This window comes from Gadus macrocephalus, chromosome 17 (genome assembly GCF_031168955.1).
Source record: "Gadus macrocephalus chromosome 17, ASM3116895v1".
Classification (NCBI taxonomy): domain Eukaryota; kingdom Metazoa; phylum Chordata; class Actinopteri; order Gadiformes; family Gadidae; genus Gadus; species Gadus macrocephalus.
In genome coordinates, this window is record NC_082398.1 from 8,765,822 (window position 1) to 8,788,721 (window position 22,900).

Here is a 22,900-nt window from a genome sequence, read left to right on the forward strand (position 1 = left end):
AGAGAGAGGAGGAGGGACAAGGGGGGAGAGGGGGAGAGAGAGGAGGAGGGACCAGGGGGGAGAGGGGGAGAGAGAGGAGCAGGGACCAGGGAAGAGGAGCAGAGAGCTGGAGAGAGGAGCAGGGACCAGGGGGGGAGGGGGGGAGAGCTGGAGAGAGAGGAGCAGGGACCAAGGGGAGAGGGGGAGAGAGAGGAGCAGGGACCAGGGGGGGAGGGGGGGAGAGCTGGAGAGAGAGGAGCAGGGACCAAGGGGAGAGGGGGAGAGAGAGGAGCAGGGACCAGGGGGGGAGGGGGGGAGAGCTGGAGAGAGAGGAGCAGGGACCAAGGGGAGAGGTGGAGAGAGAGGAGCAGGGACCAGGGGGGGAGGGGGGGAGAGCTGGAGAGAGAGGAGCAGGGACCAGGGGGGAGAGGGGGAGAGAGGAGCAGGGACCAGGGGGGAGAGGAGCAGGGACCAGGGGGGGAGAGAGAGAGAGGGGCAGGGACCAGGGGGGAGAGTGAGGAGCAGGGACCAAGGGAGAGAGAGAGAGAGGAGCAGGGACCAGGGGAGAGAGAGAGAGGAGCAGGGACCAGGGGAGAGAGAGAGAGGAGCAGGGACCAAGAGAGAGAGAGAGAGAGAGAGAGAGAGAGAGGCAGGGACCAGGGGAGAGGGGGAGAGGAGCAGGGACCAAGGGAGAGAGGAGTAGAGAGAAGGAGGAGCAAGAGAAAGGTTAAGGATAGAGGGATGGGGGGACTAGAGAGAGGGAGTTAAGAGAAAAAGAAAGGTGTATGTTAGAGGTCTTCCCTTTATTGCTCCATGTCTTGATCTCTCAGCTCTCCGCTGCCTCTCTCATTCAGTGGAGGGGCTTAAATAGTCTGCTTCTTGTATATTTCCATACCCTGCTTTTGTATGTATTTCGGTCCGTTGTCTCAACAGTTATAAGGACAGACATGTCTTTATAACTTCTTATTCCACGGGGGTCGACTAAAGATTTTTCTTACTCTTCAACCCATGCATTATAAACCGATACAAGGTTTCCACACAGAAAATGATAGGACAGAGAGGGAGATGGTATTAAAGTAAGAGAGGGGAGGGTAAATATGATTAAAGAAAGTGTGTGATCCAGACGAACTGAGAGGTTGAATCGTGTGGATAGCTTTAATTTTTCACTCACTCGTGCCTGCCTCTGTGTGAACGCCCGTGTTTTACTCTGTCTATCTTACAATCGTATCATTGTCAGTATTTCGTTCTTTCTGTCTTCCTGGACTAAAGAACTCTCAATTCGTAGATACAATCCCTGATATGAGTTGTGTGGGTAGGTATGTATTAGGGATGGGCGTGAGGAATCGATTGCTCAAGTACTTCTCGTTGCAAATGAACTCGGTTGGTGGACAGGCAAACTCGAGTTTGCATACACACACACAGACAAGTTTTCTGAAGCAAATGTATACATTTTCTGTGCGGCGCCACTGGCGCGTGCCATGTGCTCAAAGCAAATGAAATTTATCACATTTCTGTGGCGCGTGCTAAGCCGTGTGCACAACGCCAGAATTCAATTCAAAAAGTTAAGAGATTGCGGTTAGAGCAAAGCGCAGCGAAGTATTGAAATACTTCACAGAAATAGGAGATCATAAGGTGAAACGTAAAATATGCCAAGCGAAATTGAGCTACCACAGTACTACAAGTACTATGCGGCAACATATGCACCTGAAACACAACAATGAGTTCGGGAAAGCAGACCCGCAGAAACCAAGTGTGTCGGCTATTTTCACCGCCGCAAGACGCAGCTGTAATCCCGGCCGTGTAGAGAAGATCACAACGCTCGGTATCTTTTTAGTTCATTTTTTGCCGTTTTATTTGCTGCTTTAAACTATTTGCAATGGTAAGGCTACTTGTTTCGTTAATTATTTATTTTAAACCGTTACAGGCCTTAGTTAAACGTGATTTTAAATTTTGAGACGCAAATTTTCTTTTTGTAAGGAAAATGTTTTGAACTGTTTATATTGAGAATAAGCATTACATGTTTGGTTGGTAATATTGCCGTTCATCATTAGGCCTATTCCTGATGCAGATGCGTTGCATTCTAAAAATAGATTAGTTTTAAACCTGTACTCGATTGATCCTCGAGGAATTCATTCGATCACTCGAGTTTGGAATTTAGTACTCGTGCCCATCACTAGTATGTATGTGTGGGTGTGTTTATGTGTGTGCTTCTGTATATGGATTAGTATGTCATAATCTCTGTTTACCGGTGTGTTAGAAGGTAGGTGGGTGTGTGCTGGAAGTGTTGAGGCGTGTATTTGTGTGTGTCTATATTTGTATGTGTGTTTGTGTGTTTGAAAGTGTATGCAAAGGTATGTGTGTGTTTGTGTGTGTATTGGTAACTCGTTATCTCTGTGTGTCGGTGTGTGTGGGTGTGTGTCTGTGTTTTGTGTGTCGTTACGTGTTAGCCCATTCATAGAAGATGAATTCATAGGAGATGAGATACACACATGAATGATATTTGAGAAGAGATTATCACAGCTTTTCCTCCCAGCCAGCCCGTCATAGCGGTCCACCCGGATGTTTATCCCACCGTGACCTGTCTGTCGCTGGTAGAGACGTGACAAGTTAAGTCTACTTCCATGTCTGCTTAAAAAGCTTCTTTCTGCTGCACGGACCTCACTGGTCTATCCTTGCCCAAGGACACTTGGCCAGGAACTATGCTAGAATGGATCCTTGTACCTTCTAACCATTGGGTTGCCGGGTTGCAGGGTTAGGGCTAACCCTAACCCTGTTTTTTGCTATCAAACGAAACAGGCTTTAACACTGCATGCATGTCTGTCCAATTGGGCTGGCCCGAATTATTCGAATATCAGTATTAAATCAGTATTCGGAGCTTCGTTTTTGTTTTTTTTTCTTCACGTACGTGACGTTACCAGAGCGAGGGAGCCAAACTATCAGCGTCAGCGACGCCAAGCAGAGAAGTGAGAGAGGTGGAGGAAGAATAGATATCTTGTTTCCCTTTACTTTATAACACAACATTAGCGGGATCTCTGGAAGAAAAGTAATACTTGGCGAAATGCTAACCTTAGCTTAGTTGTTTCTTTTACGTTCGCTGTACAGCGCCGCGCCAATCAACTGTGACTGGCTTGCTGCAGAGCGTGAGCGTCTTGGGAATACCCGGGCAATATAATGGATATAATATGGACACATAAGACAATCAATATTCGGTATTTGTTATGGATTTATTGTACCAATTCCCTGAAAAGATTCACGTTCCAGGATGAATTGAAAAGCTCCCGTAAGGGCTGAGATGACAGAGAACAGCTGATTTGGAACGGAGCAACAGCTGTTCGCTTTCACGGGGAAAAACTAAGGAACTTCAACCTACTTAGCTCTACTAACTAACGTTCAAAAGCTATTAAATCTTCAACAAAATATGCAGATACTGTCAAAATTGGTTCCAGGGAGTATATAGGGATTATTAATGTTGTTTTTGATGGTGTTTTTTTCTGGAACGAGTATTCGAATATTCGCTCGGAAAACGAGTATTCGAAGCCTGAAAAATGGCATTCGGGCCAGCCCTACTGTCCAATGTGACGGTGCACTTGTGTGTGTGTGTGTGTGTGTGTGTGTGTGTGTGTGTGTGTGTGTGTGTGTGTGTGTGTGTGTGTGTGTGTGGTCTCATGCAGCAGTGGTTTGTTGGTTTGTTATCTTGTACCTGCATGTTGTCTGTCTCAAATGTATTCAAAGATTTTGCCGGTTGTTAAGACCCCAGGTTAATGTCAACGTTGTCTATGTCTAGATGTATATCAGCTATAATTTTAGTCAACTCACCCCCTTTGTGGTTTAGCCGCATTCTGAAATTGGGAAGTGGCCATCCATTGACATCCACTTTATCTAAAACAATTGTTAAGCAGCACCCATCACTAGTCAATATTAGGTTGAGGGTTGAATGGCCTTTTCACTTGCACGATTCATATTGGATGTTCTGACCAAATTAATTTAGTTTGTCTTATTCTTTTTGTCTTTCTTTTACGTGTCGATTAATCATTAAGTGCCTGATGTAAAACAAAGAACCACCAATCCCAAACTATTTTGGTTGTCAGTCATGATGCGTCTGGTCTCTCGTCTGCTCTCTGAGTTTGAGGTGGCGCTCAGGCAGCGCCTCCACGTACACAAGGCTGACAGCGCCAGGGGGAGATAACATCATACTCAAGGCTAATCGATGTTTCAATCGTTTTTTAGGACTGAATAATTCCAGCCATAAAGTTGAAATCTGGGCAAGAAATTTCGTAAAAAAGAACTGTGACATTCCAATTCCAATTGGTCTTTGACAGGGTGAACAAGAATGATTAGACTGTTATCATTATATCAGTGTTAGATAATGGTCCTAAAATGATAATAATATAGTTTATAGCAATTATTTCAACAAAAGTAGTTATCGTGACAAGCCTATTTGCTGTGATAATGGCTGCGTTTTAGCCATTTTAATTCTGAATTGTAACTGAAGAGCAACCTGTCAATAAGTTTAAAGGGTAAGTGTTTTCAATTGATTGAATGTACCATAGGCATTCTGTGTTCACACGCCACTTAGCATGCGAACGGGCTTAGAGACAGACTGAGCAGTTAGAATTCTTGACTGTCGTGGTTATTTTTTGGTCGAATGGCGATATACGATATTATAACGATATTTTGAATGGATAAAGTGTGTAGTTTTAACTCAACGCCACAAGTATTGACCATCAACCATTTATTTAGGTTTATTATATTTTTTTGCTCGACGAAGCACAGCTGTGGGGGCAAACAGGTCACCGACGCGCAGCGGAGGTGTCTTGCTTTGCCCTGAAGGGGCTTATTTTCGATAATGACCGGCGACGTTCTATACATTATCCCGCTTATTACATGGCTACTTGCCTTAACGAGAAAATAACTTCATGGTGCGTCTTTTTACAATTTATTTGTAACCAGCATTCCTAGTGTTGATCAGCAGAGAAAAAGTATGCCAAAGACGTTGACATTGCTTAGCAACCGAAGACGCTGGGGTTGACAAGTTACCGGACTATTTGCGGAGTGATACCAAAGACGTCATTAAAGGGAAAAAATCCTTTGTTTTCCTTGACAGCCTCTTCTTTAATTTGACTGATTTTAGCTTGTGTGTGCCTGTGCCCATGATTAATCACACACAAGCTATAATCATTCAAATGAATGTGCTATGTTTATATCTCGCACTATTGGAGCACGTATACTCTCTTGCGCTCCGCCTCCAACTACGAGATGGTTAGTGTTACACCTTTCCTGCTGTCGGCTCCCAGACCGGGGAGCACAGGGGAGACGTTCCCTCCAGGGCCGATGATCTCCCGGGGGCAACGCACCCTTCACTTTGACCGGCAGTGGGTTTGCTTATAGGTCGGAATATGCTCGGAATGAAGCGGCCACCGATTCTTGCCGGGTGCTTTATTCTTACACAAAACCGGACTAGATCATTACTTCACTAAACTTACATGCGCGCTACCGCTCGCTCTCCATGTCGTCCACTCACATACTGACGTCACACGCACACAGGAGAACACTACATACATGTAAGGGGTGGGATTGAGCAGCTGAACATGGCTTGTAGGCTCACAGAGCAGCGGTCGGCCTTATAAAATTTGTGCTCACAAGGCAACATCAAAATAATGTATAATATACCGGTATGGCGATATTGTCTCAACTACATATCTCTTTCAAAAATATACCGGTTTATATTTTACTACCGGTATATCGCCCAGCCCTAGTCGTGGTCACGAGCACGGTTGTAGATTTTGGATCAAACTGTGGATTTCTTAATGCTTCGACCCACCCAATGCTTCGACCTAGGGCTGGGCGATATATCTCCAAAACTCATATCTCGATATTTTCTGTTCGAATGGAGATATACGATATTATAACGATATTTTGAACAAAACAGGTAAAGTGTGTAGTTTTAACTCTGCGCCACTATCAACCATTTATTTAGTGTTTTCTTTTTTTTTTGCTCAACGAAGCACAGCTGTGCTTTAACAACAGATAGCCTATGTAAGGGATAATGTAAAGAACGCCGGTCATTATCGGGAAAATAAGCCCCGACAGGGCGAACAGGACACCGACTTGAAGGGGCTTATTTGCAATAATGTCCAACGACGTTCTATAGTTTATCCCGCTTATTACCCGGCTACTTGCCTGAACGAAAAAATTACTTCATGCCGTTTTTTTTTACAATTTATTTGTAACCAGCATTCGTAGTGTTGATCAGCAGAGAAATAGTCTGCCAAAGACGTTGACGTCGCATAGCAACCGAAGACGCTGGAGTTGACAAGTTACCGGACTATTTGCGGAGTGATACCAAAGACGTCATCGGAGACAAAAAATCCTGTTTTCCTTGACAGCCTCTTCTATAATATGAATGATTTTAGCTTGTGTGTGCCCGTGCCCGCGATAAATCACACACAAGCTAAAATCATTCAAATTAATGTGCTTTATTTTTATCTTGCACTATTGGAGCACGTACTACTTTCTTGCGCTCCGCCTCTGACTACGAGATGGTTAGTGTTACAACTTTCTGCTGTCGGCTCCCAGACACGTTCCCTCCAGGTCCGATGATCTCTCAGGGGCAACACACCCTTCACTTTGACCGGCAGTGGGTCTGCTTATAGGTCGGAATATGGTCGGAATGAAGCGGCCACCGATTCTTGCCGGGTGCTTTATTCTTTTACACACATCCGGACTCGATCATTACTTCACTAAACTTACATCCACGCTACCGCTCGCTCGTCCACTGCACTCACACGCTGACCGCACGCACGCACGCACGCACGCACGCACGCACGCACGCACGCACGCACGCACGCACGCACGCACGCACGCACGCACGCACGCACGCACGCACGCACGCACGCACGCACGCACGCACGCACGCACGCACGCACGCACGCACGCACGCACGCACGCACGCACGCACGCACGCACGCACGCACGCACGCACGCACGCACGCACGCACGCACGCACGCACGCACGCACGCACGCACGCACGCACGCACGCACGCACGCACGCACACACACTTTCTCGTGCGCACCAGATATTTTCTCGTGCTCACGAGAAACGTTTTGTTGTGATGCGAAACGTCCGTGGGTGGGAGAACGCTACGTACATATAAGGGGCGGGATTGAGCAGCTGAACATGGTTTGTAGGCTCAGAGAGCAGCGGTCAGCTTTATAAAATAGCGCTCGCAAGGCAAAGTCAAAATAATATATAATATACCGGTATGGCGATATTGTCTCAACTACATATCCCTTTCAAAAATATACCGGTATAATTTTAAAACCGGTATATCGCCCAACCCTACTTCGACCCACCCAATGGACTGGCTCCTGAAAACCCTACTTGGTCTTGGCAAACTGGCCAAATTTAAATGCAGATTAAGATCTTTGAATTTTATTCTTTGTTTGGTTTCAGTATTACGTTAAAGTCCCTTGGAAAAGAAGTGTCTAAATGCTAAGTGACTGAACTGGAAAATAATGCCCAGATCTCTAACCCGGGGCCTGTCTCTCCCCAGGGTCGGGAGATGGGGCTCAGAGGGTGTTCCCCCTCCCTCCGGGTACGCCCCTCTCCCCAAGCAGCCTGCAAGCCCTGAAGCCCTACCAGATGTCCAGTTACGTCAGCCTCCTGGAACACTTCTGCTATCTGCATTCTTGGAGCCCTCCAGACTACTACCTCTTCTCCACCCCTGGGCCCAAGATACTGCTAATATTTAAGGTTGATATATAGTATAGAGCTGGAATACTAATTGCACTGCACCTTGAGACCCAAGATACTGCTTTTATAATTATATATTATCTATTCATAACTATAAAGGAAGAATATAGAAACAATCTCAACGCACAAAAAAAGTCATGACTGAATATATACAAGGTCAGACAATACTCAATATTGTTTTAATCAAATATTGTTCACCCGACACCATTATTTAATAATAGCACTATTAGGCAGAGAGAATGAGACAGCTAGATGTGGTATAGAAGTTGTTGCAGATCAATAAATTTCCCATTCAGCAGACCTTTCGTGTCACTTTGTAAGAGGACAGAGATGGCTTGGTTCATTTATACAATATGTTGCTTTAAATGACCTTATTTTATATACATTTTCAGCTTGATGAGGCATTTTTGTCCCTAGTGTCCCTACTAAAAACAACGCTCTTTGCAGCAAAGATCAACTACTACTCCTAAATATATCAAGATTGAGAGTATTAATCCAGAAAGATATATATATTTTTTAGTGCTGTCTGTTTAACGCGTTATTAACGGCGTTAACACAAACGTTTTTTCACCTGCTGTCTAGCAACAACTAGTCACGTTAGTAAAAATTACAAAACCATACCGGATCTAGCTACACCGGAAACAAAACAATAAGCACGCCGCACAAACTTGTTGAGGCAAGCACTGATACGGAGTGGATGAAAAACTCCTTAAAAATGTGTGTGTTCGTGTGTCACTCTGTTCGAGCCTGCACGTGAGTTCAATGCTGTTGCGTCTTTCCGACCAATCGCAGTTCACGGCCGACCTGGGCTCTACCACTTCGGGAGGGGCCGCTCAGTTACTCCCCAAAATCGACTTGGTTGCAACGTTGACAGTTTGTGCGTGTTGCGTCTGTTGAGTGAGTGAGAGGTTGCGGGCGCACAGCTCAGGCTGCCGGACGGCGCTGCAAGGAACTTTTATAAATGCAATATTGTTATCCCGCAGTAATCAGCCCGTCAGCCCAAAATGTAACAGGTTATCGGGAATTCTCCCGACTCTCCCAATTAGCACTCCGCCTGTGTGTGTGTGTGTGTGTGTGTGTGTGTGTGTGTGTGTGTGTGTGTGTGTGTGTGTGTGTGTGTGTGTGTGTGTGTGTGTGTGTGTGTGTGTGTGTGTGTGTGTGTGTGTGCGTTATTCGATAGCCTGGTAATGTGTATAGGCCTACGTACGGTAGGAATATTCATACTGGTTTAAATAATAAATGTTATAGTATTTCCCATCTTTGCTGAGCAAGAGTTTTGTTCGAAAGTTCAGTGATTGAAACAAATAAAAGCCTGGGCTATTGAAGTTTTATGGTAGGCCTACCACTGTCATGCACCTACCCGATGTCAAGTGGACCGGGTTTAATTCACTGCGGGTCTCTCTTATATCCATCTTACCAAATATATTTTATTACTGTCCTTCTCAACACTCGGATCTCACTAAAAGGCTATAGCAGCGCGAAATCAAGGGATATTTAGAATATAATTTTTTTTTTGATTAATCGCGAGTTAACTATGACATTAATGCGATTAATCGCGATTAAATATTGAATCGCTTGACAGCACTTATATTTTTATACCATACGTGTTGTAAATCTTCCACAGCAGATCATAGATCCAGCGTGAGGTTTACTGTGTCAGAGAACATGTGTCATCTATGTTGCCCTGTTGTCCTCACTCTACCACTGTGATGGATGACCACACTCATATTTTATACTTGTGGCAATCCATCAACACGCACTCTCCCTCTGGTGTGTGTGTGTGTGTGTGTGTGTGTGTGTGTGTGTGTGTGTGTGTGTGTGTGTGTGTGTGTGTGTGTGTGTGTGTGTGTGTGTGTGTGTGTGTAGGTGGTGCTGGTCTCTACCCAGAACAGCTACTTGCCAGACAAGCTGTGTGCTCTGGTGGAGGATGCAAGGGAGCTGGCTGCACAGCACGCACTCTGGAGCCTAGGTACAAACACACACACACACACTCTCGGGCCTAGGTACGCACACACACCCACGCTCACACTCTGGGGCCAAGGTACGCACACACCCGCACACACTCTGGAATTGAAGTTTGTGCAAGAGCTGTCATTCATACTCTTTGATTGACCCATCCGAATTACATTCCTTACTATTTTTGATATTCAATTTAAATTTGTAATGCTCAAATTTAGCCTATTATAAATATTTACTATACACTGTACACACATGATTATGCATTGCCAATGCCTCTATCAGAATGTGGTTGTTAAAGTTGTGTCTACTAGAGAGCATTCTATCAATAAATATTTCTTTCTTGCTAAGTAAATAATAATAATTTGACATGATGATATCATACTAACGTGCTCTTGATGGCGTTAATTTAGTTAGCTGCGTTGTCCGGGATGATGGAGAGACCTGATTCATGATGCACATTGTAAGGCTCTTTTACATAGAATGCAATAGTACGCTGTGATTTTTATCATTCAAGAATAAAATAAAGACAACATCATTTAGTTGAATTGAACTGAACGCAGTTGGTTTTGGATAACATGCAGGTGTGCAGTTGTCTTTTAACAGTTTTCTTTTGGATACCAACTTTCTACCAAAGCGTGAAAGCCTATTTCAGTTTTTTTCAACAGGAAAACAACCTCAAAAACAAACGGCTCCAAAACATGCATTTATTAAAGAAAGCTCAACATAATCCACCTCAACCGCAAACTGCCATTCCCTACACTATTAAGATTAAACAGTATAACTCCAGTATAATTGAATCCTCTAAATACATAGGATATGTTGCTGAAAGGACGGAGCATAAGCTTTTCATTACTAGGCTGAATAGGAGTATTCTATCTATCCTTTCACCGGCGCAATATTATAGAAATAGGCTGCAATGTGCGCATCACGGATAATGTAAATAGTTTTTAAAGTGTGTGGAAAACTTTATTGTTCATCAGGCGTGACGTGTCAAAAGCATTTAGTTTTCACATGCGGGTAGGCCCAGGCGAGAAGGGAGAGATTTGCTTACATTAGCAAAAACATAAAATGTATCCCAAAAAAAGGAAATGCGCATATGAATAGTAATTTCAGCATTTGTTTTGTATAATTTTTGAACCTAGTACTAACACGCACGCACGCACGCACACTGCACATTAAACACACAAGTGGTGCTTGATCACAGCAATTCATCAGGTCTTGTTTAGTAGAGCGATTGCATGACTTGAATGACGGTCGCAAATTAGTGACTGTCACTAGTTAATCACACTCCCTTGCTGTACTCTCTCGCTCTCGTTCTCGCTCTTGCTCACACTCTTGCTCTCACTCTCACTCTCTCTTGCTCTCTTGCGTTATTCACTGCCTGACAGTTAAGCACGTCTCTTGATGTGACACTGCCGTATTTGATTCATTTTATTATAATTGATTGTCTGCTATTGGAAGCCTCAATTTCCTTCGAAATCAATAAGTATTTTTTGCATAATTTTGTATTTAATCTGCAACAATAAATAAGGCTGTCTGTGTGTATGAGATCCTATTTAGTGTCAACACAGCATATTGAGATGAACATGCATAGATTGTATGCGCACTGGCACTGAAACGTACACAAACCTGCCAGCGTAGGTGTGTGTTTGCGAGTTGTTTATGTTGTGAGTCTCTTTTAATTTGTCTTTATTGTTGGCCCTATATATTTTGCATATAGAGTGTTTTTGAATTATTAAGATACCTCTTGCTGTTGGCGTGTGTGTGTGTGTGTATCCCGCATAGACTAAAAAAGTAAGAATTAGACTAAACTTAATGGGAGTGAGATTTTTGCAAACAGCAGCGGGGATGATCCTTATTCTCCCCATCGAGGGCGGGAATTGAATGGCTTTCTCGCAGAAGTCTGTGGGCAAAACTAATAACAGGAAAATCCTTAAAGTCACAATGAGTAAGATAGAGCCCTGCCCGTTAGTAGGCAGATCATTACCAGATTACAACCCCAAATCAAGATTCAAGATTCAAGATGGTTTTATTGTCATATGCACAACAATTACAGAGCAGTCGCTGGCAATGAAATTCTTTAGTCTTGGGCTCCTCCAACAGTGCAATATAAGAGAACGTAAAGGTATATGAGAAACACAAGTAGGAAAGCTGAGACTTAAATAATGATAATAATAATAATAGTAAAAATAATAAAAAGTAAGTGTATAAGAGGAACACAAGTAGGAGTATGAACCGTGTTCCGTGAACTTTAATTGGCTGTGCAACTCTAGGACACAAACTAGTGTAGCTCAGCATTGGTATTCAATTTGGTTTGAAGTGTTGTAAAGTTATTGGGTTGCTCTGGACGATAATTGCAATAATAACACCATGTGCGCCCACTAGACACTTGATTGAGAGACGAGTGGCACGAAGCAGCAGTATCTTGTTGTCGGAGGGCGACTAACAATTACAGGAGCCGGTCACGTGGCTCAAATAACGATTATGCACAAGACGAGTTGTGGAAAAGACGCGCCTTCATTATGTTCAGTCACTGAGACAATTAATGCTTGTCCTGCATTTACTTAATTCCTCTTAAAATTAGTGATGTGCATTTCTGGCAAAAATACTATTGGTTATTCGAATAATGTTTGAAAATCGGTCAATCAAGAATTCTGCACACACGCACCTCGTATACACGCACACACAATGACACAGGGGGAGGCTTTTATGATCTGTTTATTCCAACAGCTGCGCCATCAACATTCAACATCAAAATTATTTCAATTTGGGCTTAGGCAGATAGGCCTACATGCGCCGAAAACAGATCGCTATTTTTTTTACTGACCACAGCCTGCATGACGGTGAACTAGACACGTCTTTAGCATATGGAAACCATGGCCAAAAAAATAAATTCACACAGTGTGTCTTTTATAATTATTATTATTTTTACCAGCATTCGTAGTGTCGATTAACCGCCAAAGACGTTGACGTCGCTTAGCAACTGAGGACGCTGGGGTTGATAAGTTACCGGACTACTTCCGGAGTGATACGATAAAAAAAAAAATAATAATTTCCTTGACAGCGGTCATTACATGCTTAGCAACTGTGAATTATCAAAAAATTATTCACCATCGGAAGTTGTGGAGGCCCATGCAAGTGACCGTAGTGTTCAACAGCATTGAGAAGAGCCGTGTAATAAATAACGGTAGTCACATTTAGGGATCGACCGATTATCGGCCGGGCCGATTATCGGCGCCGATATTCGGCATTTTGACGAATTTTTTTTGATCCGACAGCTGATAAGAGATCAATTTAAAACGGGGTTATTTTGGCTCTGATGCAGCCGCGCCTCTCTGTCTGCTGTCACTACACTGTCTCCAGCATTGTCCCAACCATCTGATTGGTTACACGCTCTGGTTACATGCAGAGCCACGACGGGTAACAGCCAATCAGCAGTGAAAGCTGTGCATGCACAGTGCTCACACACACGGCGGAGAGGAGAATAGGTTTTGTCTGGTTTGGTTTCGAGGTAAGTAAAGGCAGCAGACTCTCGCGAAATTGTTATAAACATCCCAGTCCTCACAACTACTAGTAACATTACTGTGAGCCCATTAACGTTATCGAAACATAAGCGGCAGCTCTGCTCGCTCGCAGTCCGTTAATCACTCGAAACAAGGTTGCTGATAATATCGATATGGTTAAGCGGTGGTTATACTTCTACTACTGCGTAATGCGCTATCCAACTGCGTAACCACGGAGCCCCTCGAACCCTTATTAGGCTTTAAGGTGAAGGCTGATTATTTTTTAGCGTAACGTTATCCCAGCAGTCCGCTTTCTCCTTCTCTGGCTCTAGACGCTCAGCAGACTGTAGCAAAACTCTACAACTCACGACTACTAACGTTACTGTGAGGCCCAATACATTAGCAGCAGCTGTCTGTTCCTATGATAAACACTGATTATTAAAGTGAAGATGCTGTAGGCTATTTAGTGTTTTCAAACAGTTTAATCACTTGAAACAAGGTTGCTGATAATATTGATAGGGAAATAGTCAATGATAAAAGTAAGAAGTGCGTGTGTGTGTGAGAGAGAGAGAGTAAAATTCAGTTAGTTTTATTACAGGGAAGCACGATGAGGGGACGGCTAGAGAATGTGTGTGTGTGTGTGTGTGTGTGTGTGTGTGTGTGTGTGTGTGTGTGTGTGTGTGTGTGTGTGTGTGTGTGTGTGTGTGTGTGTGTGTGTGTGTGTGTGTGTGTGTGTGTGTGTGTGTGTGTGTGTGTGAGCCACATGAGAAACTGACAGCAAAGCACCGTCTGTCTGAGAGAAAACTGTCTGTCAATAATGGCTGTTTAACTAGGGATCTATTTTTTAAAATTTTCAGTTGTAAAAGCCCCCTTGACTACTAATAATCGGAATCGGTATCGGCCCTGAAAAAACCATATCGGTCTATCTCTAGTCACATTCATTATATGATATTCTACGTGACTCAGAGTATTCGACTATTCGACGATCGTTGCCCATCCCTACTTAAAATTGCCCGACTCTCAATAGAGGGAGGCTGTTTAAACACAAATATATATAGCCTGTTCATTGATCTGGGTTATAGGATATAACCAGCCTGCATCTCACTGGAGAACGGGCTTCATTCTCCCCATCTGTGGGTTTTATTTTGTAGATTTGCATACATAAGATATAATAACAACATTATTCACACATCCCCCTGGTAGTTGAATCTATTATAGTATCAATAACCCTATAGGACAAGGCTGCTCTCTGCTAATTCCTTCTGCTTTATGTGAAACGAACTGCTGGCTCCACCGCTTGGAAAATGAGCGAGAGTGATTCCCAAATTAATTATCTCTCTAAATGGCATGACCCAAGTGTTGCGTAGCTAAACGATTAGAGCCATAGTACTGACATGTCAACATAGTTCTATGGGAATCGAAAACGAGGCTTTTTTTTTTTTTTGTACTTATAACAGCGCTGTCCGCGGTAGCTGGACCTCCGGGCTGAGCTTGGGTGGGAAGACTTGGAACTGTTTACGCTACCTTTGCAAAATTGGGATTTAATTGTCGTTTTGGTTCAATTTATTTGTCCCACTGATCAACTTGTTTCCATGTGTGCAATGATAAATCCCAATCAACAATGAATGAAAAGTATATGCTACAGTTGTTCAATACCGTATTTTCCGCACTATAAGGCGCACTCAAAAGCCTTTAATTTTTTCTCAAAAAACGACAAGGCGCCTTATAATCCGGAGCGCCTTATATATGGCGTAACCACGAATACTTAGGCCCCGTCCACACGGAGCCGAAACGGGCGAAAACTATCCAATTTGGATTTATGCGGTTCAGGGATATCTCCGTAAAGACGGAGTCATTTCGAAACCGCATCAAGCTGTAGAAACGCTGTAGTAAATATTCAAGGCGCTGGTTCTCTACAGAAAAAAGTGGAGCGCATCAAGCCTGCTCGCTGTATACAAACATTCAGTCATGAGGAGATTCAACCTTTTAAATTGAGCAGAAATACTTTTAAATGTAGTAATTACATTTACAAAAAGAATAAAAATAAAATAATAAATAAAAAATTCAACGCAACTCTGACGTCCCGGAGCTGGTTGGGGGCTAAAGACGTCATCGTTTGCGTTTCAGGCGTCCACACGAATCCTAACACGAAGCTGCATAGGTCCGGATAGATTTGAAACCACCTCCGAGGGTGGTTTCAGAAATGTGCGGTTTCGGGCACTGGATTCGCCTGCTCCGTCTGGACGGTCGGCCGAAACGCACAAGACTTATGCGGTTTCACCCAAAAATCGGCTTCGTGGGGACGGGGCCTTAGAAGGCGAACACACGTTCACCAAGTCGAGGAGACAGCGCCGGGCGACTTACGCCACTATTTGACAATCGTTTGTGGATGCCTGGGCTGATATATCAGTCTCAACTGTGGTCCGAGCTTTCACGAAGGCAGGAATAATCACTGAACTGCCAGGCACCAACTGTTCTATTCGGACACTGAAGAAAAATAATTTGAGGGATTCGTGGACGGGGAATGAACTGAAAAAGTGAGCTTTACGTGTTATACGTAACTGAATAATGTTTAGTTATGCACTATCGTTTGAATTAGCAGTATCAGACTGTGTTTATTTTACATGTTTACGACTGAACAAGGCTGGGAGAAATTGTTAATATGCACATTAACGTTTGAACATCATTACCATGGGAGTGAACGGAGTAGTCGGAACGCTCTATAAAGTTTGACTTTATCTGTTTTGTTGACATTCCCTTTAGCATAGCTCGGTCTAGTCGATGCATAACGCAACCCCAGTCAAACGTTTGACTGCAGTATCTTCTAATCTCTTTGCCTTATAATCCGGCGCGCCCTATTTATGAAAAAAGTTCTAAAACAGGCCATTCATTGAAGGTGCGCCTTATAATCCGGTGCGCCTTATAGTGCGGAAAATACGGTAATTACATGGGCTGTTGTCAAAGCTGTTTTTAAGAAATAATGGGAAAAAATGGCAGTAGCTGCAGGATCCACAGCAGCAGGTCGTTAAATCATCAAGCATTTTAATAATCATTGTTTTAATGCCGTTATTTGTGCCGTCACGTTATTTGTGAGCATTGGTTAAATGCTGGACCTGTGTGGGTCCCTGGATTGTTCCCTTTCTGTTGTCTGAAGTTGCTGTGTCGGTCCTTTATCAGGCACCATCATTGTTATGATTCCTTCTGTATCAGGTCAATTATTTGATTGATAATTGTGAGAGATTCGTGACCTCAATTCTAAGCATGAAAGTAATCGCGATTCTCATGTTGTCAAGATGTGTGTGTGTGTGTGTGTTTTTGCAATTATACTTGAGTTCCAGAATGTGTGTGTGTCTGTCCGTCTGTCTGTGTGTCGTCTCTAGCCAAATCAAGGGGCATGTCCAGGCGTCTGGTTGGCTACTTCCTATTTAACACACAGGAAGTTCATTTAATTTGTCCTTTTTTTAGACTTTGAGTAAGCCAAACCCCTCCCCCTTGCCCAAAGCAAGACATTAGCTTTGTAAACACTGCAATTAAGACTACACATCAACACACATACACATACACACTTACTGTACAAACACACACAAACAAACACACACATGGATATACAGACACGTTCCACATATACAAATACATACATGTCGTATGCATCCATTATCCATGTGCACAAATTTTGCAGACACGCACGCACACACACACACACACACTGAACACATAGCTTGTGTGCAGCAGTGCTGGCTCCCTCGCTGCATGTGGGAGTTTGGTTGTAATCCAGGAAGGGTTTTGCTCATTGTTGAATAAACAGCAACACTCCTCAGGGCCTGTATTTGAATAGAACATGCTACATATAATTCATGCTGTTATATAATCTTCGCACAGCCACATTGTGTATAATGTTGCGTAGATGTCATATTTGACACGTGTGTTATCGTGACATGTTAAAACAGGTCACTAAACTGGGGATTCATGTACAAATAAGCATGCATGCAGAAACAGACCAACCCAGATATAGAAACACACATCTAGAAACAAACACACACACCAACACACTGTATTTGGAGTTCAAGGTAGTTTAACATTAGTGGAGATAACCCAGAGCTCCATTAAGCCTTCTGATGAGCCAGGGAGGGGCGTGGATTATGATCTCCAGGCTGTGCTGTATTCCAACACAGGGCTGAAGGTCCCGACCCGATAAGAAATATAATCTTAATAACAGAGAGAGAGAGAGAGAGAGAGAGTCAAGACAAGTCGATTATATTTGTATAGCCCATAATCACAGATACAGTCCCAAAGGGCTTCACAGGCAGTAGACACCCCTTAACCAAAGCCCCCAAACTCACTTAATTATGAAGGGAGACACCCTGAGAAGAAGCGCAGATTGGGGGAGTGCTTATTACTCCCATAATTGACATACACAGTAGTATTACAAGCAAACATTTTAAGAGCAATTTTAAACGAATTAACATTTATATTAAGGTCCTTCAAGTAGGATGGTGCTGATTTTGGAAGGATTTTATAGGTAAGCAGCAGAACCTTAAATCTGACATGACATTAATTGGAAGCACGCAGAATAAGGAGAGAAAAGCAATTAAGTGGTCCAATTTATTTTTTCTAGTGAGTCTTATCAGTGGTGTTCTGCACAAGCTGGAGGCTTTCCATTGTGTAGTTCAGTAAACCGCGGAACAGAAAATGACAGTAATCTGGTCTAGACTATTTAAATGCGTGGATAAGCGTCTCTGTGGATACCGTTGGTCTAATTTTAGCATTGTTTCTAAGATGAACAAAACTCAGTTCTGGTAATACTTTTTACGTGTTCATCAAAAGAAGGCATAGGGTTTAACAAAACAGCAATATTTTTGACACAGGAAGATTGCAGAGCCTTCAAAACAAAGTGTCACGTCTTCAAACACTGTTTGTTGTTGCTTGTGGCCTATGATTATCAGCCCTTGTTTTCCATGTGTTAAGCCGCAAGTAGTTTTGGGACACCCATCCTTTAATTGCAGTCAGGCAAAATTAAACCTTCTGGATCAGGGAGGAGCTCATAGAGCTAATAGGAATGCAGAGTAGAAAGGCGACAGGAAAACATTTACCGTAATTTTCAAAAAAAACATACTCGTTCGGAAAATTAGTAATCGAAGCTTAAATCAGTATTCGGAGCTTGGTTTTTGTTTTTTTCACGTACGCGACATTACAAGAGCGAGGGAGGAAAACTAAGCGTCAGCGACACCAAGCAGAGAAGCGAGAGAGGTGGAGGAAGAGTAGATATCTTGTTTCCCTTTACTTTATATCACAACATTAGCGGGATCTCGGGAGGAAAAGTACTACTTAGCGAAATGCTAACTTTAGCTTAACTTTAGGTTTTTTACGTTCGCTGTACCGCGCCGCACTAAGCAACTGTGACTGGCTTGCTGCAGAGCGTGAGCGTCTTGGGAATACCCGGGCAATATAATGGATATAATATTGACGCATAAGACAATCAATATTCGTTATTTGTTATGGATTTATTTTACAAATTCCCTTAAAAGATTCACGTTCCAGGATGAATTGAAAAGCTCCCGTAAGGGACGAGATGGCAGAGGACAGCTGATTTGGATCAGAACAACTGCTGTTCGCTTTCACGGGGAAAAACTAAGGAACTTCAACCCACTTAGGCCTACTAATTAACGTTTAAAAGCTATTAAATCTTCAACAAAATATGCAGATACTGTCAAAATTGGTTCCAGGTATATAGGGATTATTAATGTTGTTTTTGATGGTGTGTTTTTCTGGAACGAGTATTCGAATATTCGCTCGGAAAAACCAACGAGTATTCGAAGCCTGAAAAATGGCATTCGGGCCAGCCCTAATGGTAATTAAACATTAAAACACCTGCGGCTTATAGTCCAGTGCGGCTTATATATGTACACATCATTCAATTTAGCTGCTGCGGCTTATACTCCGGTGCGCCTTATAGTGCGGAAAATACGGTAGTTACAGCAAAACTCCATGTAACGCCAACCAGATGCCTTGATTCTCAAGTGTAGTCCATTAAGAACCAACCAAAGGCCCTGTCTCACCCGTCTCTCTTCATGCTCCATCAGTCCATCTTCTTTGAGGAATTATAAAGATAGGATTTTACCTTATTGATCCCAAAGGGTACATGGGGTACATATGCAGTCAGAGAGAGCGGTACCTTCCTATAGTAGGGAACATTGGAGTTCTGTGCATGTGGGCAGGGAAGTTCAGGCTAGCCTGTCAGTCTGCTAATGCTAACTGACCAGAGTCAGCCTGAGGGAATGCCTGCATGCTATATGTAACTCAATAACACTAAATAATGATAAAGAAACTGTGTGTTTCCCCACATGGTTAAGTAGCGACCCAAAGCTAACCTGACGGCTCTGACTTATGCCTCGTGCCCACTGCACCGTCAGTCAAAGGACGTCAGAAGGCGTGGCTGACGGATGGGGGAGCTTTCCAGGGTCGTCAGAGCCTGAGTAGTGTCACAGTGCTTAAATTTGCATACGTGATCTGATTGGATGACGGATCCGTCGCTGCCGGAAAAGTTACACATTTTTTAACTTTTTGACGAGCCCTTTAGTGCACGGATCCACAATGCATGCGCATCCGTCCCCATTCAAAGTCAATGGGGATCAGTCAACGGACGGAGGCAGTGGGCACGAGGCGTTAGTGGTTAAATCCCGCCTGTGGGGCAAAGTCAACGGGAACTGGGTCTTTAAAAAGTTGTAAACTATACTCTTGTCCCCCTCAATATACCATTATTCCCCTAGCAGACGTATACGTAGGTAAGTAGTGGGAAGGGAAAAGCTAGTATTCTGTGAACCAGTGTATCCCAAACCTTTTTTCAGGGGACCCATTTTCTTTTTAATTACAAACCATCGCGACCCAAATAACAATAGGCCTTATGTATAAAATCGTGAGAAGAACAAATTTGTGCATTAATTAACATTCCTGAAAGTTTTCACTGCCAATTCCCAATCCCCTTATGTATGAACTTAAACCAGCCATTTTGAAGAGATGAATCTCAACTCTGTTTTATTCACTTGTTATTGAAAACATAATCCACGCATTAAATACTTTATTAATGACACCAAAGAAATGCATTTAGGCGGAGTTAACATCTCCTTGTTTTGGCTATCTTATTGTTGTAATTTCCTCTCATCATTAAAACAAACACAATGTTATATTCAAAATTATCAGAACAATACAAACATTCAGTACTATCAAAGACATGGTTCTTGCTGAAAGTTTTTTTTCAAATGTTAATTTGAAAAAAAAAAAAATCTCCAGCATCCCATATTTGGTTCGCGACCCAGTCTTTGGGAAAGACTGCTGTAAACCATGAAAATTCAATGGGTAGTACTTTGTTAAAGGTCCCATGGCATGCTACTTTATGGATGCTTTAATATAGATATTAGTGGGCCCCTAACACAGTATTTGAAGACCCGAAATTCAGCCGTGGTGCAGAATTACAGCCACTATGAGCCAGTCGCAACTTGAGCTTTCCCCAAACACGCCATTATGGTGTCTGTAGCTTTAATGCAAATGAGGAGAGAGAGGCGGGTGAAGGAGGAGGGTGGGGTTGTGGCCTTGAGCAGCTTGCGGTCACGGTACCATGTGCTCTGTTTACAGTGGATGTATCGCATTGCGAGGCGCACACAGCCTTTGGCCGTGTTCTGTAAATATTCTACAACACTCCAGGTGCTCCGACGGGAGTCCTGGAGCTCTATATCTAATCAATATCATAGATATCTATATCATATATTATATATTATCACGGCCAAAAGATGTGTGCGGCTCCAGACGATATTATGAATCTCAAACGACTGCGTCGGGTTCTCTGACGTCTCTGGTACTTCCACTTCCACATCAATCTGGGGGGAGCATAGGTAGGTTAGGGGAACTCATATTAATGTTAGAAAACCTCAGAAAGTGACATTTTCGGTTACTTTAACAATTCCATTTCTCACTCGGGTAGCATTTAGATTGCATTGAGATTGATTTGTTGTCACCATCTGAGCTTGTCTTGTTAGCACTCCGGATATCTTCACCAAATAAAACACAACCATGCCTCATTTTGTTTTCCTAAAAAAATAAGGAATATATATTAGGGTTGCCGCGGTGTGGACATTTTCACACCGAGTAATACGCTCGTGTCAACACCGGTACTACCGGTATAAACGGTATTAACTTTGAAACTATAGGTCAACCGCCATCTTCTCCGTCAACTCTCCTCTCACACTCGGTGACAGCGGCTGGCAGCGCGCCAATTCTCGGCGTCTTATAACGTTCTATATATAATGGTATAATATAATTTTATATATCATAATATCATGGCCAAAAGCTCTGTGCGCCTCCGGATGGCCGTAGCGCGGGGAGCTCACGTAGGGATTGGGCTTCGCGGGGTTTGTTTACCGCCGTTGCTATGGTTACCGGTCTTGTAAGGAAGCACGTCAATTCTCGGCGAGACAATTCTCCCGCACAGAGCAGAACTGTGGCCTATTCTATACATTTTAATTTCCTTAATTATAATTATATTATTCATTTTTACTGAATTTGTTTTTTATTACTGAAAAAATAACCAAAAAAAAACTTGGTGTTGCCGGTGTGCAACACAGAGTAAACGGTGTTGGCCTCAACACCGGTAACACCGGTAATACCGTATACCGCGGCAACCCTAATGTATATAATGTTCATGATCTGTATCCTACATATAAAAAGCTAGAAATAAGTTGTGGTAAGTTCATGCATATAAGTACATGACGTACACTCGTATAGTGATGATTATTTTAAGTATATGCATACTTTATGTCCACTTGAGCGTATGTACAAGCATTTGTATTATTTAAAAAAAATTGTAAATAATATGCTATACATGCTTATTGGCTTAAAGTTCTTAAAAACATATTATATGCTTTATATGTTTAACTTTGATTTATTCTATTTCCTATTTCCTTTTATCTTGAGCAGAGTGATCGCAACAGAAACATTTCACCCAGAATCAATAAAGTAATTTAAATGTCACTCGCTCTCTCCCCTTCTGTCTCTCTCTTTCTCTCTCTAGACGGTTCCTGGCTGTCTGGTGATAATGGTCCTGGTTCTCCAGCCCCCCTCTCTCCCCCTCTAAGTGCTGTTGGGGTGGGCTACAGCTCTAGAGCCTTGACCCCCTGTTTTACCTCCCCGTACCCCAACTCGTCCCTCTCTCCCCCGCTGCCCTCCCTCTCCCAAATCTACGCCCCCCTGCCGTCCCCCTTCTACTGACGGTAGGAACACACACACACACTGTTTGACACATTTACACACATACTGTACATGCGTGTATATGTACACACATATACATGGGGAATAGATTTGACCAGGTAAAACAAATTCAGGGTTACATATTTTTTGTAGGCTAGGGAAACTCATATTTATGTTAGAAAACCTCATAAAGTGAGATTTTCATGTCATGGGACCTTTAAGAAAAAGGTCTCCTTTTCTTTTAACAACCAAAAATGAAATTTTACATTTGATTTTTGTCCACAAAGTTGAATCTGCAACTAAACATGGTGTTTACAATAAATGAGAAGGTTTCTTAGGAAAAAGGTAAACTGCCTTCAATCAGAACACATGTTCTTCAGCGCAATCTAGTGGCCATATGTGTATTTGCGAATGTTTGGCTCGGTGTCATTCGATTATATACTCCTTGAACTTTAAATAGAGTTGTCA

General features: G+C 43.0%; 1 protein-coding gene across 1 annotated transcript in view; it reads left to right on the forward strand.

Moving 5' to 3' along the window:
- rbm46 (RNA binding motif protein 46) overlaps nt 1-22,900 on the forward strand; it is a 49,748-nt gene that overhangs the window by 21,885 nt on the left and 4,963 nt on the right. The window contains exons 7-9 of the mRNA XM_060035417.1: nt 7,534-7,733; nt 9,600-9,702; nt 22,257-22,455. Coding sequence (XP_059891400.1) covers nt 7,534-7,733; nt 9,600-9,702; nt 22,257-22,453 — 500 coding nt within the window. The 3' untranslated portion in view covers nt 22,454-22,455. The remainder of the gene's footprint in view (nt 1-7,533; nt 7,734-9,599; nt 9,703-22,256; nt 22,456-22,900) is intronic.